The following is a 20,179-nucleotide window of genomic DNA, read 5'->3' on the forward strand; positions in this document are numbered from 1 at the left end:
GCCTCACGTTGGGTAGAAGATTACTAAAAAAATAAATATGCTTAAAAAAAAAAAAGGCAGAAAGAACAGAAAATTTGTTTCCAAAGAAAGACTTCCTGCTCTTTTTATTATGTGCCCATCATCTCCTACAAAATCCACATTAAGAACTAACAATTAATGGGAAGTTACTTGCCTCTGATGTATGCACCACATCACGATCCACCAACTCTGAATCAATAGCCATGAGGATTCGGAGGTACAGATCTACTCCCCTTGGATTTAGGTCCACTACTGAGAGAATGTCAAAAAAAAATTTGGGCCATCTAGTGAGATATTCTGTAACAAAAAGTAAGGCGAAGACTTGGGCCGCTTTATTTCGTATAAAGGTCTTCTCTGGTTGGGGATTCAGCATCTGACAAAGAGAAATAGTCCATGAAATTAAATGTAAGCTGTAAAGTCTCAAAAAAGTTTTCCTATTTATCATCAACAGGCAAAAACTCACCAAGCCTCAATATGGTCTAGATTAGCTATGCAACAAATATGCTGGAAAATTACCAAAGTAATTTAAGTGATTACCCAGATGGAAAATAAACAAAGGTGCTATGTTTACTTCTTATTCTCATACTTTTTTTTTTTTAAAGATTTTATTTATTTATTTGACAGACAGAGATCACAAATAGGCAGAGAGGAAGGCAGAGAGAGAGAAGGAAGCAGGCTCCCTGCGGAGCAGAGAGCCCAATGTGGGGCTCGATCCCAGGACACTGGGATCATGACCTGAGCTGAAGGCAGAGGCTTTAACCCACTGAGCCACTCAGGCGCCCCTATTCTCATACTTTTAAAGAAAGTTTCATGTGCAGAATTTTACTAGTTTTTGGTTCTACTAGTTAAATTGTTTTTCTTCTGTTTGCTCTTTAAGAAAAATAGAAATTCTAGCTACCTAACTGCTTCATATGTTAAGATTAAAATTAACAAAAAAGAACGTAATGTGAATAAAGAACTCTAATGGCTCTCTTGTAAAGGGCCCTTTGTGAAGAAGCTGTCTAGGAGGGCTCACCTTTAGGAGTGAGCAAAAAAATCTGTTTTTGTCAAGTAGTTAAAAACAAAACAAAATAAAACAACAAAAACCTACCTTAAAACCAAGGTTTCAACAACGTGTCATGTAAAGCATAAAAGTTTCAGTGACTGATATAATTTTAAATTACTGCTAAGTTTCATATACCCAAGATCTTTGAAATCAGCACTTTCTAAAAAAGCTATGGGGTCAAAGGGAGGATAAACGATGAACATTTCTGAGGCAAAGTTCTAAACTCTCGCAACACTAAAAATTTAAATATCTGGTAACTTAACGTACTGAATGAAATTACTATTTTACCTGAGCTTGAAGCCAAGATATGAGCGTCTCCCTAATTAGTTGTTGTTGAACAGTAGTTAGTTCTGAGTATCTGTTCAAAATAGAGAAGAAAGATAATGACGGCTATATTTGATGTCTGTGTTTTAAAAAGTAACAGCCTCATATATCTGAAAGGGAAAATTTGTGTAACACTCAATTACTTAAAATTTCCTAAAAGAAACTGATAACGCTTCTCATCATGGCTTAAAAGAAAAAATAGGGGTGGGCCCGACAGGTAGCGTCATTGATCTTAGTTTGATTTGTGGTCCAGTCCATGTTAAAATAAAATGACAGCTGTGGAATTTCTCAAATGGAAATACATCTACATTTTGAGGTCTGTGGCTTACAGAATAAATCAATAGGCAAATGAAGGGTCCTCTAAGCAGTGATTCACTGTTTTTGCTTATTTAAAGCAGGGTTCTAAATACAAGTGGCCATGCGGCCACTAACCTCTAACAGAGCTGGCTTACAGAAAGAGGTCTGGCGTTGCTAGATCTTCTGATTTTTCCAGAGAAGCTCGAAATGAATTTTTTCTGTGAAATGTCTGGATTTTTTTATACGTAATCAATTAACTCAGTATTTTTAAAACACTTGGATAAATCAAAAACACATCCATAAACTGGATGTGTCTCATACACCCTCATTTACAGCCTGTATTATGATTTTCCCAAAGAGAGAAAAACTAATTTAGAAAGTGACCTCTCCCCATATATTGCAGAGTCAAAACAGTGAGAAAAGCCTTACTTGTATTTAACTTGATGTTCTAGTACTTGAAAGCAGAAAAACTTTATGTGATCATCACTGAAAAAGAAAAAAGGAAAATCAGATAAGCAGAATATAATTTAAAGAAAAAACAAAAGTAAAGTACTAGTGAAACACAGTTGAAAAGTTTCTCAAACAAGACATCTGGCTTACTTTCTACTTAGCAATCTCATTTATTACACTGTTTAGAACTTAATTATTCCATGCTCAATAGTTCTATTAAATCTCACAAGCAAAGCAATGAAAAAAAAATTAAGATGCACCTTAAGTATACTGCAAACAGAAGGAATTTCCCTAAATTCTAGATGTTAAGATTACTGGAACCGCTCTTACACCTTACAGTAGAAAGGCTAGGTGTAAAATGACAAATGGTCACACAGCCAGGGATTGAGTCAAATCAGAGATGGTAACTCGTCATACCTAAAATTCAATCCTACACAGTTCCACTGAAGCCAAATCTAAAACAAGCAGGGTCACACAGACTGGTAGTTCAGCCTCAAAAGTTATACAGAAAACCAAGTTACAAATATACTGCCCTTATAGAAAGAGCAGAAATCTACCAATTATCTACTCTCAAGGTCTCTACAGGGCTGATACAGAGTTAGTCACAGTGAGCCAGCTACAATCTCTGACAAAAATCTCTTTAGTGAACAACAATCTGTTCATCCAAGACAGTTGGTTTGGGCCAGGCTTAGTCACGGAAGACAATTTTCATAAATAAAGCTAACTGGTCAATATACGAATAGACAATATCTTAACTTAGACTACATGAATGAATTAAATAAAGTAATTTCACAAACAAGAAGATGAAACTTAATCTTTAAAAGTTTTAAGTTAGGTTTAATCAGCGCCTCTTGTAAGTAAGAACTTAGGGTTTCTATTTTTTTTTTTTTAAGATTTTATTTATTTATTTGACAGATGGAGATCATAAGTAGGCACAGAGGCAGGCAGAGAGGGGGGGGGGAGCAGGCTCCCTGTTGAGCAGAGAGCCTGATGCGGGGCTTGATCCCAGGACTCTGGGATCATGACCTGAGCTGAAGGCAGAGGCTTTAGCCCACTGAGCCACCCAAGCACCCCTAGGGTTTCTATTCTTAACACAGATGACACTGAAGCCTTAAATCAAGTATACAAGACTCTTATTCTCCACTCAAAAATAAACTATAGGAATCCTTTAATTAAAAGCCAGATCTTAAAAAAAAAGCCAGGTCTTCTATACTCCCAGGCATATAGTATATGTTCTCAAAATTATCTCTCACTGGAGCACTTGCTTCTGACTATAAAAGGTGGCAAGTATGATAGCCACAGCATGCTGAGGAGCCAGCTAGAAGTATCACTAATATCCATGAGCGTCTATTCCCACCAGTGAGTTGTTTGCTTATCATTAGTCAGCTGTGTTTCCTTAACCCTTACTATGTCAGTTGTAGGTCTTTTTTTAATTAAGTAACTGAATTAACTATTATATAAACTAATTAAGTGAGTGTGAAAGTGCCTATTTTTGTAAAAATTAAGTTGAAGGCTTTGGAAAGACTTCACAGAAAGTCATATTGCAAAAAGGAAAAACCTTAGAACACTAATTCAAAGGGATACACGCACCCCTATGTTTATACCAGCATTATTTATAATAGCCAATATATAAAAGTAGCCCAATTGTCCATTAATTGATGAATGGATAAAGATGTGGTGTACACACACACACACAACACAGGAATATTATTCAGCCATAAAAAGAGTGAAATCTTGACACTTGCAATGACATGGATGGAGCTAGAGTATATAACGCTAAGTGAAACCAGTCAGTCCGAGAAAGACACCCTATGATTTCATTCATATGTGGAATTTAAGAAACAAAAGAATGAACAAAGGGAAAAAAATGAGGGAGAGAGAGAGTGACAAATCAAGAAACAGACTTATATAACTACAGAGTTTAAACTGATGGTTACCAGAGGGGAAGGAGGGTACAGGTATGAGTTAAGTACATGACGGGGATTAAGGAGGGCAGTTGCTGTGATGAGCACAGGGCGTTGTATGGAAGTGGTGAATCACTACACTGTACACCTGGAACTAACACAATACTGCATGTAAACTAACTAGAATCCACATAAAATTTAAAATAAAAAAAATCTGAAAAAGGGAAAAACCTTGTGTGTATTTGATGTGGGCTAGATAACCAGAAGACTTAGGAGAGGTAGAAGAAAATAACCAAAAGTCTAGGAATCTGTACTAATTGTTCCTCAATCCACTAGAGACCGAAAGAAATTATAGAGGATGGATCACTGAGTGTGATCTCTGCAAGAAAGATGAAGCGAATGCTAATGGAATATACATAAAGGAAAGACCTTGGCCCAATATAAAAATATTGTCAACTGAATGTTTCTATACTTTTAAATTAAAATAAAAATGCAAGATACATACAATTCATGATTACCTCCTTTGCCAACTTTTTAGAAAACCAATGATCACTTCCCATCTTAAGAAGTTTTTACTGTATTGTATTCCAGCTGGGATCTGCTATCAGGTACACAGCATAAGGCAGAGTCTAGTTTTGCTGAAAGTTAATCCTGGAATGGCCAAATTACTGGTTTACTATTTTTCTCATTTCTATACTAAATGGTTTTCCAAAACACAAGCCATAAAAATGTTTTTATGAAAACATTTTCTAAATACAGGTCTCACAGAAATTTAAATTCCTCTAAGTCATGTAAATTTTCTTATAATTACCTGTATGTCCTCTGGGCTAGAGCTTCTGCACACACTTGCCAGGCATCTGGGGAAATCTTTAATTGCTCAAAATAGGCCAGGGCCTGTAAGATTGCAAAGGTATAAATGCATTTGGAATAGTTGATCTCAGTGTCCTACTGATATTAAAATATTCTAGGAGTAGCTAACCAATAATAAATCAGTCAACCTGAAGAAAAATAGCTAAAACACTGAATTCTTGCTTCTGAATAAGTGCAGCTTCTGAATAAGTGCAACTACTGATCATTCCTAGAAAAAAAGTTTTAAGTTAAAAAAAAAATTCCATCAGTTAGATACTCAAATCTGTTTCCTTATAGCAAAGGAGACAACATAAAAATGCCCTGCTGACCTCAATGGGTAATTATGAGTATTAAGAGAAAAAATACACAAGTGCTATGCTCAGGTCATGATCCTGGAGTCCCAGGATAGAGTCCCTCATCGGGCTCCCCGCTCAGTAGGGAGTCTGCTTCTCCGTCTGACCCTCCCCCCCGCCAATCTCGTGCTCGCTCTCTCTCTCTCAAATAAATAAAATCTTCAAAGAAAAAAAATTCTTAAAAAAAGAAAAACCAGGGGTGCCTGTATGGCTCAGTCAGTTAAGCATTCAACTCTTGATTTCAATTCCAGTCTTGCTCTCAGGGTTCTGAGGTCAAGTCCTGTGTTAGGCACTACACTGGGTGTGGAGCCTAGTTTAAAAAATTAATTAATTAAAAATAAAAGTAAATAAAATAATAAAAATCTTAAAAAAAAAAAGCACACATACAAAAACAAAATAAAAAAACCCAAACCCAAATTAGAGTCCAACTGTATGATACAAGTTTTGGAAAAGTATGAATAATTGAAACGCTTTAGGAAATGTATCTCATTTCATGAATTCAGGGCTTTGTTATAAGAGTAGATATACTCGGGGCGCCTGGGTGGCTCAGTGGGTTAAAGCCTCTGCCTTCGGCTCGGGTCATGATCCCAGGGTCCTGGGATCGAGTCCCGAGTCAGGCTCTCTGCTCGGCAGGGAGCCTGCTTCCTCCTCTCTCTCTGCCTGCTTCTCTGCCTACTTGTGAACTGTCTGTCAAATAAATAAATAAAATCTTTAAAAAAAAAAAAAAAGAGTAGATATACTCTAGGGGCACCTGGTTGGTTAAGCATCTGCCTTTGCCTCAGGTCATGATCCTGAGGTCTTGGGATTGGACCCCGCATTATGCTCCCTGCTCCGTGGCGGGGAGGGGGGGGGCGGGCAGCTTGCTTCTCTTCTTCTCGTTCCCCCAACTGCACTATCAAATAACTAAATAAAATCTTAAAAAAAAAAAAAAAGTATACTCTAGAATGGGTGCAGCACCAAGTCCATGGGCTCTTTACCAGATTGTTGGGAAAATGAGAATTACTTCTGCTACTCTTCTCCATTAGCATGTTGCAACTGGAATCAATGACAGATGCAGAAGTCACATGTGACAATGGACAAACAGTAATCCTAACAAGCTATGAAAAGCATCTCAGTCAAGACAATCACAAAAACAGTGCTAGATAATTTTAAAGCAACTAATGTACTGATCAAATTTCGAAATCATGTAGAAAGAACATTAAGCATTAGAGGAACCTCATTTTTTTTTTTTAAAGAGAGGGAGAGAGAAGGGGTAGGAAGGGGCAGAGGGCAGAGGAAGGAATCCCAAGCAGGCTCTACTCCCAGCACAGAGCCCTATGTGGGGCTCGATCTCACAACCTTCGGCTCAGGTCATGAGCTGAAAATGAGGGTTAGACAATTAACTGACTGAGCCACTGAGGCATCCCTAGAGGAGCCTAATTTTAATTAGTAAATATCTTTAAAACTGTGGTTTGTGCCCCCCTAGTGATGACATCAATTTTATAGGTCTTGATCCACAATAAAAAAATGAAAAACAGTATCATAGTGCATTGCACATAATAAAATAACTTATTTTGATTCACAGACCTGTACCCCTGGGGCTAATAATACATTATATGTTTATAAAAAAATAATTATTTAAAAAAAATTAAATGCATTCCAAGGATGGAAAAAAAATAACTTATTTTGTGTAAATTGTTTTAGTTGTGTGCATATATATACTATATATAGTAAAAATATATATTTACAAACACAGAGTCAAGATGTAAAATTTTTTTTCCTTTAGGTTAGAGATTTATTTTTTTTTTAAAGATTTTATTTATTTATTCGACAGAGACAGAGGGAACACAAGCAGGGGGAGTGGGAGAGGGAGAAGCAGGCTTCCAGCCAAGCAGGGAGCCCAATGCAGGGCTTGATCCTAGGACCCTGGGATCAAGAACTGAGCCGAAGGCAGATGCTTAATGACTGAGCCACCCAGGCGCCCCAGGTTAGAGATTTTAAAAGAAATCAAAAAAGCTCTGTTAGAGTTGTATAAATGGGGTAATGGGTTTTCATATGTGTTCTCACTGGCTGCTCCCACTGATAAGATCCATGTAAATGAAGGTAAGTAGATGAACATCACCAGTTATTATCTTAAGTATAAATAATGGCTGTCTTTGGAAATTAAGAAAAGAAGAACCCAGGTGCTGCAAAGAACCTAATTCAGTTGTCAACTAACAATATTCCTAAAACCTAGGTTTTCCTTTAGGAACATTTACTGTCCCATTTAAGGACAAGGTGGAAGCCACTCATGTATGCTGCATTACCACCTAATACTTCACTTACCAAAAAAAAGAAGGGGGTGGATTCAGCTGCTAGAATTATCACTGACATGCCATTTTCTTTAAATAATAGCAAGTTTTAAGCCAAAGACAGCGATTCTATTAAAAAAGTAAAAATAATATGAAAGTTTTCAGTTTTTAATGAAAGTATTTGCATTCTGAGTGCATGCATTACTAGCATTTTTGTTTTTTTTTTTTAGATTTATTTATTTGAGGAAGAGCAAGCAAGTGTGGGGGGAGGAGCAGAGGGAAAGAAGAAAGATAATCTCAAGCAGACTCTCAGCTGAGAGCAGAGCCCCAATGTGGGGCTCGATCCCTCAACCCTGAGATCATGACCTGAGACCAAGAGTCAGATGCTCAACCAACTGTACTACCCAGATGCCGCATTTACTGGCATTATTAAGTGAAATTCTGTGGCAATTATGAATAAGTCAAAGCTTTTATCATCTTTTCTTCTATGCCATACCTCTTCTCTAATGCTCTCCTGCCTCTAAGTGGCAAGAGTCACTTTAGCTACTGTCCCTGAAAAAAACAGAACTACAGCCAGACAATGGAGAATTGGGGTTGGCAGACAGTTATGATCAAAATGAATTATGTTCCACTACTCTTGATTTCTAACAACAAAACTATCAGAATTCACTTTCCTTAAGATTCCTTCTTTTTTTGTCCTAATTAAATCTGTTACTCAGGTTGGCTTAATGGATATCAAATTAAGCCTGAATTTGGAAGCTTAACATCAACTTGTAGATGAAAAAAAAAGAAAAAAAAAAACCAAACCTGTAGCTGACAGAACTCATTTTTATTGATAAAAAGCATAATTGTGTATTAAGACCACTAACAATGCACTGGATTTACTTTTCTGAAAAAGAAAATTACTGTATATTTAAGAAATCTGTCGGATAGTGGTATTTAATAAAAAACAAATGACTTCCGGGGTGCCTGGGTGGCTCAGTGGGTTAAGGCTCTGCCTTCGGCTCAGGTCATGATCCCAGCATCCTGGGATCGAGCCCCATTCTGAGCTCCCTGCTTGGCGGGAAGCCAGCTTCTCCCTCTCCCACTCCCCCTGCTTGTATTTCCTCTCTCGCTGGGTCTCTCTCTGTCAAATAAATAAATAAAATCTTATAAAACAAAACAAATAAACAAAAAAACAAATGATTTCCAAAAAGGATCATAAAAATAACAAAAAAGGCTATTTAATAACTAAACAAAATAGTAAAAGGCTTTTAGTTATAGTCATGCAATACCAAGATAAAGATCTATGATACTTCAACTATGTGACTAAGGCTTTGAAGGTAGGCAGCTTAAACTCTTAAATAAAGAAATTTATCTACATACAAAAAACATGGCTTTTATTTTATTTTTTAAGATTTTATTTATTTGAGAGAGAGAGGGACAGAGGTAGTGAGAGAATGAGAGAGAGAGAGAGAGAGATTTTATTTTTTAAAATATTTTATTTATTGGGATGCTTAGGTGGCTCGGTTGGTTGAGCCGCTGCCTTCGGCTCAGGTCATGATTCCAGGGTCCTGGGATCGAGTCCCGCATCAGGTTCCTTGCTTGGCGGGGAACCTGCTTCTCTTGCTGCCTCTGCCTGCCTCTCTGCCTGCTTGTGTGTTCTCTCTCTCTCTCTCTCTGGCAAATAAATAAAATCTTAAAATATATATATATATATATTTATTTATTTGAAAGAGAGAATGAGAGAGCATGAGAGGGGAGAGATCAGAGGGAGAAGCAGACTCCCCACTGAGCAGGGAGCCTGACATGAGACTCGATCCCAGGACTCTAGGATCATGACCTGAGCCGAAGGCAGTTGCTTAAACCAACTGAGCCACCCAGGTACTCCGCAAAAACATGGATTTTAAATGTCTTTTGATGTCCTAACTAGTTTGTTAGGTATCTTGTTACTAGCCAGATTACCTAAATCTCAATCCCTGTTATTTCCCTTTATGTGGATGGCTGGTTACTTATTTAACAGCAGAGGCATAGAACCATGTTAGATATTACTTGAGATTTTTGTTTTGTTTTGTTTTGTTTTTACTTAAAAAAAGTTCTCCGGGGATGCCTGGAGCAAGGAGCAAGCAGGCTCCTTGCTCAGTGCAGGGCCTGCTTCTCCCTCTGCTCCACTCCACACTTGCAGTCTCTCTTTCCCTCTGACAAATAAGTAAATAAAATCCTTAAAAAATAAAATAAAATTAAGGAAGTTCTTCCAAAAAATTCTCCTTGGGCACCTGGGTGGCTCAGTCGGTTAAGCACCTACCTTTGGCTCAGGTCATGATCCTAGGGTCCTGGGACTGAGTCCTGCATCAGGCTCCCTACCCAGTGGTGAGTCTGCTTCTCCCTCCACACCTACGTCCTGCTCACCCCCACTCACTCACATTTTCTCTCTCTCTCTCTCAAAAATAAATAAAATCTTAAAAAAAAATTCTCCTTAAAAGCACTACAAAAACTGCAATAATATTTAGTGAGACTGTTACCCTCATTAGGTCATTTATAAAAAATATCCTTTGCTATGAGAAGCAGAAAGAAAAAATGCTTCTCCTTCCTCTTACCCTATACTTCAAAACACCCATGTCTTTAAAAAAAACTTAATTATAGGCTTATTCTTTAAATTCTTCTTTTATCATTCAGCTATAGCCCTGATTACAGGTATAGCCTACATCATGTTTAACTGTTTATTTTTGCTCAAATATCCCAGCACCTCATAATGGATTCCTTGTCATCTAATCATTTTATGTAACCTAAGACATATCATATATAACCACTAATTTACATGTCTGCCTGGAGTAAATAACAAGGACGCTAAATATCACCAACACGAAGGTTAAACAACTTGTCCAGACCAATATAAAGATAAAATATGCATGTCTGCTATTATGGAGAATTCCTTGAGCAATCCTTTGCACTGCAACTTTTAAATAATTAGAAATAATGATTGATGTGACATAAAGAGCTGCCCTGAATCACATCAGATTTTACTATCTTTGTTGAGCCATCTAAAAAGAACATCAGTCACAATGCTACCGTTTCTGTATTCAGAATATATTCAAGTACCTCAAATTTCTCTCTTTTCATTTCTACTCAAATGAAACCTTTATCATCAAATGTGTTTTGTTTTTAAATCCAAGCCCTCTAATGCAAATTTGGGGTAACAACCTTTAAAAACTGATTCAGCTGACTTAACTTACCCTTTGTCTGAAGTCTGAATCAGCATTTGGATTTAGCCCTAAAAGAGCCTGTTCATCCATCCCTGCTGCTATTCTTGGAGTTTTCTGATTACAACAGGCGTGCCCTCTGATCCCACAGAAGAATCCACAAACATCTGCACACACACAAAAAAACGAGAAAGAAAACAATATTTGATAAACAAAATTGACGCTTATCCGGAATATCGTAACAAGTGGATGACATTACGCAAAGAAGTGTAAATGTTGAAAGAACTTCTTTTGAAACTATCCCAAATTACAACTAAAGGAACATAAGTCTCAGAAGAATGCGCCTACTAAATACTCCACAATGTGTAATTTCTAAAAATCTAACATATGGAATTAATGTTCTCAAATTTTCTTATTCTTCAGGATCAAGTATAGAAAGTAATTCTTTTCTACTTGAAATAGAAGCATCTGATTTATGTGGTATAATTATCCCCAGTACTTAAAAATGCAACTCTGCAACTACATTAAAATACGACACATCTAGATTCTTATACTAATTTGCCTACTTCCATTTACCAATATCACAAACCTTTAGGAAAAAAAATAACTTAGAGTGGTTGACTAAATAGTTAACCTTGGAGTTCAATATCCTTATTTGAGAGTCTATCAAGTACTTCAAGATAAGTCAAATGAAAGAGGAAGGAGCAGAAGAGTGAAAAACCAGTCATTTAACTTTTAAACAATAGACACTCTGGATAATTTTAGAAATTTATTTCAAAAACCATTTTTTTTAGTCTTTGGAAAGCAATGCACTTTTTCATAGTGTAGGGTCTATCATTCTCAAATAAGAACATGATTAAGCCCCAAAAGGCAACTTAGTTTTTGATAGAACGTATAACTGAGGGAACAAGGAACAAATTCTAAATGATGTGAAAATCACATTTATTATCTCAATGCCTATGAGGTAGGGAGAACATGCCTACTCCTCCCAACAAAAGGCTGTAGGGCTTTGTGAGTGTGTGTGTGTGTGTGTGTGTGTGTGTGTGTGTGTTTTAATGATCATAAACCGAAGAGAAGATCAGAGCCTAAAGAAGCCAAGAGACTGAAGGCAGGGGGTGAGGGTGCACAGCATACTGGAAACGGTGAGGCCAGTATCTGATCCAGGTTAAGAGGACTCCAACTACAATATGCTTTTCTGTCTTCCCCTGGGCGTGCCTGAAACAAGTTAAGTCAGGGTATGCGCTGAGAGCCCTTTGAGGGAAAAGCTCAGCTTTCTCTTGTGATTACTATCATATGTTCAGACTACAGCAAGGCAGGATCCACTGCCCTCAGGGTTAAGATGCAAACTCTTCTGAATGACTCCTCACTATTCTGCACCCCAACCCTGCAAGGACAGTGGTATTCTGCCTTTTATCTTTGCACTCACTGCTTTTCTTGTTACTTGGTTAACCCCTGCCTGTCCTTCAAAATTCAGTTTAGAAGTCCTCTTTCAAGAACACTTCTTTGACCCCTATTGTCCAATTCTTCCAAACTGGATTAAATGCCTCTCTTAAGTGCTATGTTGTCACCACTGCCTACTTACCAGTTTTCTCTCTATAATCTTAAAGGGAAAGGGCTGTCTTAAATACTCCTCATTATATCTCTAGGACATAGTACAACATAGGCTTTGGGTTTGGAAATACCTGGGTTTGTACTCCAATCTAGTCATTTTCAAACTGGGGCCACGTGGACAACTAGAAATTGTGAAAGAGAGAGGCCTAGAGAGGGGTCATCATAGAGATGAAGTGGGAAAGACCATCTATCTCAAAAGTTGTAAAGACCTCAGTGAGATAAGGTATGTAAAGGATGTCTGGCATATAGTGGGCCCTCAACAGATTATTTATAATTCAGAGCTAGTCACATGGGGAATGGGAACTACTTGGAGCAGTCCGGATTTATCATTTCATACTAATAAACGGGCATTTGAATAGATGGGAAAATGCAAAAAAAGGCAATGGTTTTCCTCCCCATCCTTGCCATAAATGACTAGAAAATTTGATGATTCCCTGGAAAAAATGCATACACAAAAAAGAAAATTTGAATTTATGTGAATCCCAGGTTAAAAAGTCCTATGTCGGAGCAGCTGGGTGGCTCAGTTGGTTAAGCATCTGCCTTTGGCTCAGGTCATGATCCCAGGGTGCTGGGATCAAGCCAAGAAGGGCTCCCTGCTCAGCAAGGAGTCTGCTTCTCCCTCTCCCTCTGCTTTCTGCTCCCCCTGCCTGTGCAGCTCTCTGTCAAATAAATAAATAAAATCTTTTTTTTTTTAAAGATTTTTTTTATTTGACAGAGATCATAAGTAGGCAGAGAGGCAGGCAGAGAGAGGAGGAAGCAGGCTTCCCGATGAGCAGAGAGCCCAATGTAGGGCTCGATCCCAGGACCCTGAGATCATGACCTGAGCCGAAGGCAGAGGCTTTAACCCACTGAGCCACCCAGGTGCCCCAATAAATAAAATCTTAAAAAAAAAAAAAAAAGTCCCCTGGGGCTCCTGGGTGGCCTCTCGTTTAACAGGCTGCCTTAGGCTCATGCCATGATCCCAAGGTCCTGAGATCTCTCTCTTCCTGCTCCCTTCTCAGCAGGGAGCCTGCTTCTCCCTCTCCTGCTCCTCCTCCCCCCCACTTGTGCTCTCTCAAATAAATAAATCTTAAAAAAAAAAAAAGTCTTATAAAAGAATCCTTTAATTTAGGGAAAATTCCTTAAGCTTGGTCGAGTCACTTTAATTCTATCAAGAGAAACAGCACTGAAGAGAAACAGGTCTTAAAAAACTTGGCCAATAAATAACCTAAGGAAACATAAACTTGTTACAGTTGTCAGTACAGAAAGAATCCCCCACAGAGCAGGAATTTGCATAATAATCAATATGCAGTGCAACATAACCATAAAACTGAATTACCCACATGTGTGACAACTGAAAAGTTACAACCTGTGCAGAAAAGGTAACAGTTCCCTCAGTTAAAGGTTGTGCATGAACACATAATGTTCACATAACGTGGCACAGACATGCAGGCTTAAACATTTGTTACAATGCGATAAACACTTCAATTATGCATCTAGTAAATGTTTTGGGAGAAGGTAAGCAACATACTTAAAATATCAAGCCCTAACTTTTCTTTGATAGCCATTAAATTAAAAAATCAAACAATCTGGGGAAACTCCTCCACACCTACTAGAGATTGTTCAAAGACCAGGACTGAATCTTTCCAGTCTTTTAACACCACGCTGACAAGTCGCTTTAATAAAACGTAACTTCCCCCAGTAACAGCTAATTAGCACTTTCAAAAAGTACTCTGTTTCTTCTGGTTACAGGGAAACATCACGCTTGCCTACCCTACAGAACTGTGAGGAAGGGAAGAGAAGAAATGGCGTGTCTGTGCTGGCAAATTACTACACAGGAATAACACTTTTCTCCTTTTTGTCCTGGGGCGGGGGGTGGCGGGGCTGCGGGTAGGCAAAGCAAGTTTGAGGTCTCTGCAGTTGAAACTGGAGGGACACGCTGCTATTACAAATGACGCTGGCCACTTTCACTACATTAGCGGCCAGAGACGATGCCGACCCTCCTCGGCCGCCCTTGCCCCCTCCTCACCCCCTCTCCGTCCCTCCCCTAAAGGAAGCCTCGTGGCAATTCGGGTGATGAAACACCCGGCAACGGGCGGCCACGCACTCGGGACGCGCTCCGCTGCGACGGCCGCAGCTCGTACCCACCCCCACCCAGTCCGCCCAGCCTCGGGGTGCGCCATGGAGGCCCCCGGCCCGCACCCCTCCCCGGCTGGGGGCTCCCCGGGCCAGTCCGCCCGGCCAACTTCCCCGCAGCCTCGCGCGGACCAAGCCGGGTCCGAGTCCCGCCGCCCCCGAGCTCCGAGTCACCTTCCCTATCACTCCATCCCGCCTCCCCGCCTGCACTCCCGAGGGCTGGTCAGCGGAGCGGAGCGGCGCCGCACTCAGGGAGCGGGGAGAGCGGCCCTCGTCCTTGTCGCCGTCGTCCTCCGCCACGGCCGCAGCACTAACGCCGGAGACCCAGCTGGCTGGGGCCGCGCGCCGCTCCGCGTCCCCTGGCGCCTTCTCTTGCGTGGCGCCCGGCCGGCAAGCTAGCAAGCAGGCGGGCGGGGTCGGCGCCCCAGGAAGGGAAAGAGCGCGAGGGGCCGGCTAACGCCGCCGCCGCCGCCTCCGTCGCCGCTGAGTCAGCGCGAAGCGCGCTCCCCGCGTCGGCGCCGCGCGGGCCAGCGCTAGCAGCCTCATGGAGAGTGCGGACGACAGCCCGCGGGCCCCGACCGGGAGCCTACAACTCCCGGCATGCAATAGCCAGGCGGCGCTTCCGGGCGCTCGCCGAGGCCTGTGGTGCATGCCGGGATGGGGCGTCCGGCACGAGTCCCTCCCACCCCGGTGAATCTCGCGTGGGTCCTCGCCGCCGGTCAGGTGTGCTTAGAATGTTCCATAAGGGATTCATTAGCTAGTTGGTAGGTTAGAGCACAGAGCTCTTGAGATCCAGATGACGTAGTCCAAACCACGTGTGATTTAGACGTTTAATTGCTCTTCTATGGTCCCACGTGTTTAGGGGCCGGGAGCGTGAGGATCCTCTCAGGAGAGCTGAAAATTCCTAAGCTTCACTTTAAACGTACTAATATGTTACCGTTCACAAAAAGGAGAGCATTCTTAGGGAGTTCTACTCGTAGGTTACTTTTCTGGTACTGCTGCTTCGTTTATTCAGAGGCAGTATTGGCTCAAGGTGTCCGCATTTGAATCCCCACCCTAACCCAACCCCTTTCCCCTCCCACACTTGATCTGAGTTTCAGGCACTTTACATAATCTTATCTGTACCTCCGTTTACTCATTTGTAAAATGGGGACAACAGTAGTACTGACCTTAAAGGGTTCTTGTGACGACTGGGAATGATATATGTTTGCACACAATAAGTGCTCAATACTTAGTTTTCATTGTTGATTATTTACTACTGGATGCAGACTAGGTTGCAGTCCCCCAGACTACAGTGAGGAACAAACAAAACTTGGGAAGGGAAATTCGGAAAAGAAGTAGAATACAATTAATGTAACAATTAAGCAGCTACATTTGTTTAGTGACCCACCGTGTGCAAGACACTACAACATGTATTTCATATATACAATATTTTCCATCACTTTTGCATCACGTTTGTAGTTTTAAAATGTCAGGCAAGGATTTCTGTCCTATTTCAGTGTATCTCCAGAGTCTAGCACATAGGACAGTGCCAGCCTGTAGTTAAAACTCAGTAAGTAGATAATTGCATAGATTGATTCTTACATTACCTGTGTCCGTCAACTATGGACTGTGAAAACCCAATATTAATCCTAGTCTGAGTGGCTCCAAAATCTTTAATATATTCAGACTATGTATGTCCCATTTACCTATTATCTACAGCTTATCTATAGTTTCTCTAATGACATTGGCCCTTTATGGTAGTTCAAATACCTAGGATTATAAAAATCTTTCAGTTTTGAAAACTTACATTATTTTGAAATAAAGAAGCACTTGGTGGAATCCAACCAAAAAGGACCAGAAAGGGTTATTAAATTTGACCACTTTACAGTCTGGCTTTCTCATCTCAGACTAAAATGCCAGCTATTAAAGTGTTCATAGGGATGCCTGCGTGGCTCAGTTGGTTAAGCATCTGCCTTCCTCTCAGATCCTGGTCCCAGAGTCCTGGAATGGAATAGGAATCCCTGCTCAGCGGGGAGCCTGCTTCGTTGCCCTCCCTCTGTCTGCCTGCTCCCCCTGTTTGTGCTCTCTCATTATCTCTCTCCATATCAAATAAAGTCTTTTAAAAAAAGTTTATAAATAAGACATTTTAATTTAAAGCATGTATTCTTGCATATAGCGTTTTTACATATTAATTGCCAATGTTTTGGAGCATTTATTATGTGCCACAAACAGCTTTAAGTGTTCCTAAATTAATCCTCACAACAATTCTATGAGGTACTATCATCATCTATGAGGTACTATGAGGTACTATCATTATCCGTATTTTATAGATAAGGAAACTGAAAGTAGCAGAGCTGAGATTCAAACCCACTTCATATGTACTGAAAGGTTGTTATCTCAAGGTGGTGAGATTGCAGATGATTTTTTTTCTTCCTTGTACATTTTTGGATTTAAAAAAAATCCTCCATGATGTGATGTTATGAGCACAGGGTATTATATAAGACTGGTGAATCACTGAGCTGTACCTCTGAAACTAATAATACCTTGTATGTTAATTAATTGAATTTAAATTTTTTAAAGAGTAAGTAAATAAATAGGCCAAAAAAAAAAAATCCTCCACAGTGACCATGTAGTATTTTCATAATCAGAAAAACATTAAAAAAAAAACTGACTCTAATAAAAGGAAAAAAGAAATAGTTTCATTCAGTCTTTGAGCATTTATAAATGCTATGTCCCTTGGGAAGCATTTCCAGATTTCTTCAACCAGGTCTGTTTAATCATTTCTTTGATGTTGCTTTTTTTAAATCCTCTTTTATGTCATGAATATATCTTAATATGTTTTGTTTTGTATTAAATTTTTGTGTTTGTCTTTCCTGTGACTCAATTCTTGAAGACTGAAAAATCTTATTTTGATTCTGTTTATGGATAGTGATTTTTCAGTAAATATTTGTGAAATGCATTAAATTGAATAAAAAAATAATGCAACCGTGAGCTGTTAACCACTGAGTTCTGTGTCAACTTCTCTTCCTCATATGCTTCATCTTGATGCTTGTTAAGTCCAGTGCCATTGTCACCAAAAGCTCACTCATTCAAGATGGGTTTTCTGGCAGAGAAGGAAATTGGAAAATAGGTCAGGTAAGCTGTCTTCACTTGTCCTAGCCCAATCATTGATTTTTCTTAGAGGAAGTGGGTGTGAGGCAGGAAGCCTCAGGCAGAATAGAGCATTGAAGCATTATTAAGCATAGGAAAAAGTTTTTTATTTTTTATCCAAAACATGGTATAGTCCCTTAGGCTTCATTACAATGACATCTCTCCTCCGTGTCAGTTGATTGCTAATTGTTAATAGTTACTTAAATAGTCGGTATCCGTTGATACTGAATAGAAACACTGAGAGATTCCTAAATCAGACACTTTTAAATATTCAGATTCTATTTACCTACTACAGATTTCAAGTTTCTTACTATGCATATTGTCTGTCTTTAGTTTTAAATTGGGAGATGGGAATACTAGGGATCCTTGGATTGAAGAACATTTCTAGTTTGAAATCCTTACAGGGTTCTTATGACCTATGGTTCACTGATCACTTACACACCAAAAACATAACTTAAAAAAACCCACCATTTTTTGTCTGTGTGTATATATGTAGATTTGATTTTTGTCTTGAGCCTTAATCTAAAGTTTAAAAAGTTAGGCTAGCATCCAAAAGAGAAGAATTTGATATTACTTTGTATATGGGGAACCAAATGCCCATATATATGCCAGGAAATCACACACTTGTTCAATTTATCTTTGAAATCTTTAAATAATATTTACTCTGTTTCAGGTACCTGTCATAAAGTACTTCAGAAACATTGTTAATCCTCATAATAACCCTATGGAGTTAGTACTATTACCCCATTTCACAGATGGGAAAATTAAGGGACTAAGAAATTAAAGTAACTTGTCTAAGATCATTTAGCTCCTGAATGTGAGAGCTGAAATTTGAACCCGGGTCATCTGGCTCTACGCTCCTGTGCTCATAACTACTGCCCTTTTAAACTAGTTGAATCGACCATACCTCAACCTAAGGCTGCTCTGTTCTGGTGAACATTCTTCTGGTTAACAAAAGTGTCTTGGGAATTAGTTATGGGTAAGTAATGTTCCATTACTTTTGATAGTTTCATCAAGAAACACCTATTAAGGCTTAATTGCACAGGAATTGTACTAAATGGTTCTTGAGTTTAGATGGACTTAGAAGATAGAGTAATCGCCCATCTTGGATATATGTATGTCAATTATCCACACAAAGCTTACCAAAAGATAAGGAAATACAAATTATGAATATATGTCTATAGTACTTTTAAAATTCATAATTCATTGCATTTGATCCTCATACCAACTCACTGGTTAGCCAGGCAAGTATTGATAGTTTCATTTTACGGATGATGAAACTGAAGTCAAAAAAGTTTCAGAGACTTTCCAGAAATCTCACAGATACTGAATAATGGGGTTTGTGCTGGAATCCAGTTCTCCTGACTCCAAATCCAAATCCTGACTCCAAATTTGCGCAGCTCCAGATAGCAAGGTTTCATTCTGGGGGACAGGAGGAGTCCTGTTTTGTGGCTCAGGGGTCCCACATATGGAGGGATTTGAGACCAGGCCTCTGGTTATGGATGCCTGAAATCCTGAGTAAGGGTTAGGATTAGGGCCTAGGGGCATGGCAAGCCAGATCTGCTGGTTGTGGTGCAAGCTACCTTGGGGGCTCAGATGAGGGCGGGCTCAGGCTGAGTGTCAGAATGTGCATTAGTGTCCATGGTGGGCCTCCCAAAGTGGGGGTGTCCTTGGGAGCTGTCCAAAATTCTCCTAATCTGGGGGGTTTGTGTAGCTCCATAGGGCACGGTTTCCTTCTGGAGGGCAGGCAGAGTCCTGTGGTTTTAGCTCTAGAGTCTCCAATCTAGAGGGCTTGTGGTCCAGGACTCTGGGGACCATTGTCTGAAAACCCAAGTTAGGGTTAGGGATACGGCCTAGGGTATGGCAGGTCTGATCTGCAGATGCTGAGGCAAGCTCCCTGGGATCTGAAGTTAGGGCTGGTGTCAGGTGATCATTCAGGCTGGAGCTTGTGTCCGTGAGGGCCACTGAATGTGCAGGAGACCTAAGGGGGCCACGAAGGTTTTTCCCCCTCTGGGTGTTTGTGCAGCTCCAAGTAGCAAGGTTTCATTCTAGGGGATAGGAGGAGTCCTGTTTTGTGACTTGGGGTCTCCCATATGGAGGGATTTGAGACCAGGCCTCTGCGTATGGATGCCTGAAAACCCAAGCTAGGGTTAGAATTAGGGCCTAGGGCCATGGCAGGACTGATCTGCTGGCTATGGGATGAGCTACCCAGGGGGCTGAGTTGAAAACAGGTCTCAGGCTAAGGGTCACAATGCAGGTTTGTGTCCATGATGTCTCCAAATGTGGGGGTAGCTTCAGGGACAATGCAGGTTTTTTCTACTCTGAGGTTTTCACACAGCTCCAAATAGCATGGTTTCCTTCTTGGGGTTAGGAGGAGTTCTGTATTGTGGCTCAGGGGTCCCCCATATGGAGGGATTCGAAACCAGGCTTCTGGAGACGATGTCTGAAAACCCAAGCTAGGGTTAGGATTAGGGCCCAGGGGCATGGCAGGGCCTATCTGCTGGCTGTGGGAGGAGCTACCTTGGTGGCTGAGTGGAGGGTGGGGCTCAGGCCGAGTGTCAGAATGTGCATTAGTGTCCAGTTGGGCCTCCAACAGAGGGGGTGGCCTTAGGGTCCATGCAGGTTTCTCCTA

General features: G+C 40.2%; 1 protein-coding gene across 3 annotated transcripts in view; it reads right to left on the reverse strand.

Moving 5' to 3' along the window:
- Positions 1-14,989, reverse strand: part of XPOT (exportin for tRNA) — a 45,352-nt gene extending 30,363 nt beyond the window's left edge. Inside the window, exons 1-6 of one of the 3 annotated variants that reach the window (XM_080809932.1) lie at positions 14,590-14,989; positions 10,723-10,856; positions 4,850-4,932; positions 2,114-2,170; positions 1,352-1,421; positions 173-391 (exon numbers count right to left, since the gene is read on the reverse strand). In XM_080809932.1, the coding sequence (XP_080666058.1) occupies positions 173-391; positions 1,352-1,421; positions 2,114-2,170; positions 4,850-4,932; positions 10,723-10,782 (489 nt within the window). In that variant the 5' untranslated portion in view covers positions 10,783-10,856; positions 14,590-14,989. Of the gene's footprint in view, positions 1-172; positions 392-1,351; positions 1,422-2,113; positions 2,171-4,849; positions 4,933-10,722; positions 11,975-14,589 lie in introns of those variants that run through there. The other 2 variants (XM_080809933.1, XM_080809934.1) reach the window with 2 other exon arrangements.
- Positions 14,990-20,179: the final 5,190 nt, after the last annotated feature.

The sequence above is a fragment of the Martes martes genome, assembly GCF_963455335.1.
Source record: "Martes martes genome assembly, chromosome: 8".
In the NCBI taxonomy this organism is placed as follows: domain Eukaryota; kingdom Metazoa; phylum Chordata; class Mammalia; order Carnivora; family Mustelidae; genus Martes; species Martes martes.